The 1074-nt window shown below is 52.8% G+C and overlaps 1 protein-coding gene across 1 annotated transcript; it reads right to left on the bottom strand.

Annotated features, from left to right (window-relative positions):
- Positions 1-571: 571 nt before the first annotated feature.
- Positions 572-1055, bottom strand: EMIHUDRAFT_125593 (hypothetical protein; the record flags this gene model as incomplete). The annotated part of the gene is made up of 3 exons (XM_005792427.1): positions 572-619; positions 701-893; positions 970-1055. 3 exons carry the CDS (start codon positions 1053-1055, stop codon positions 572-574), a joined length of 327 nt encoding a protein of 108 aa, XP_005792484.1.
- Between the last annotated feature and the right edge of the window lie 19 nt (positions 1056-1074).

The raw sequence follows: 1074 nt of genomic DNA, 5'->3' as shown, positions 1-1074 counted from the left end.
AGTAAAGAGATGACGCGGCCTGAGGGTCCATCCAATATTATATTAATATTATATTACTTGAGTCCCTCTCAAGTGAAGAGATGACGCGGCCTGAGGGTCCATCCAATATTATATTACTTTTATATTACTTGAGTCCCTCTCAAGTAAAGAGATGACGCGGCCTGAGGGTCCATCAAATATACTATTTTATTACTTGAGTCCTCTCAAGTAAAGAGATGACGCGGCCTGAGGGTCCATCCAATATTATATTACTTTTATATTACTTGAGTCCCTCTCAAGTAAAGAGATGACGCGGCCTGAGGGTCCATCCAGTATTATATCACTTTTATATTACTTGAGTCCCTCTCAAGTAAAGAGATTACGCGGCCTGAGGGTCCATCCAATATTATATTACTTTTATATTACTTGAGTCCCTCTCAAGTAAAGAGATGACGCGGCCTGAGGGTCCATCCAGTATTATATTACTTTTATATTACTTGAGTCCCTCTCAAGTAAAGAGATTACGCGGCCTGAGGGTCCATCCAATATTATGTTACTTTTATATTACTTGAGTCCCTCTCAAATAAAGAAATTAGGCGGCCTGAGGGTCCATCCCGTGCTGGAGCATGTTGAGCAGCACCTGCGAGGGGTTGGGGGGGGGAGGGGGAGGGGGGGGAGGGGGGCGGAGTCAGGGACTTGAGCCGCCGCGGCCTCACCGCACGCGCCGCGCCTGCACGTGCCCCTGCGGCTGCATGAAGCCGCCCATCACTCCGAACGAGGCGAAGAGCTCGCGGCCAACGGTCGCCATGCCAGGGATGATGGTGTGGTACGGCCGCTTGCCCGGCTCGACGCTGTTCGGGTGGCCCTCGGTGAGGAGGAAGTTTGCGCCCCGGTTCTGCAGCGAGAAGCCGCACCTATGGGACATGTCTCGGACATGTCGTGCACGTGTCCTGGACATGTCGTACCCGGTTCTGCAGCGAGAAGCAGCACCCGCGCGGCACGAGCCCGGAGCCAAACCCCATGAAGTTGGAGTTGATGAAGGAGCAGGCGTTGCCCTGCCCGTCCACCGCGGTCATGTAGACCGTGTCGGTGCCC

This window comes from Emiliania huxleyi (genome assembly GCF_000372725.1).
Source record: "Emiliania huxleyi CCMP1516 unplaced genomic scaffold EMIHUscaffold_10775, whole genome shotgun sequence".
Lineage (NCBI taxonomy): Eukaryota > Haptophyta > Isochrysidales > Noelaerhabdaceae > Emiliania > Emiliania huxleyi.
The sequence above is the reverse complement of the archived record's forward strand: the minus strand, read 5'-3'. Positions and strand labels throughout refer to the sequence as shown.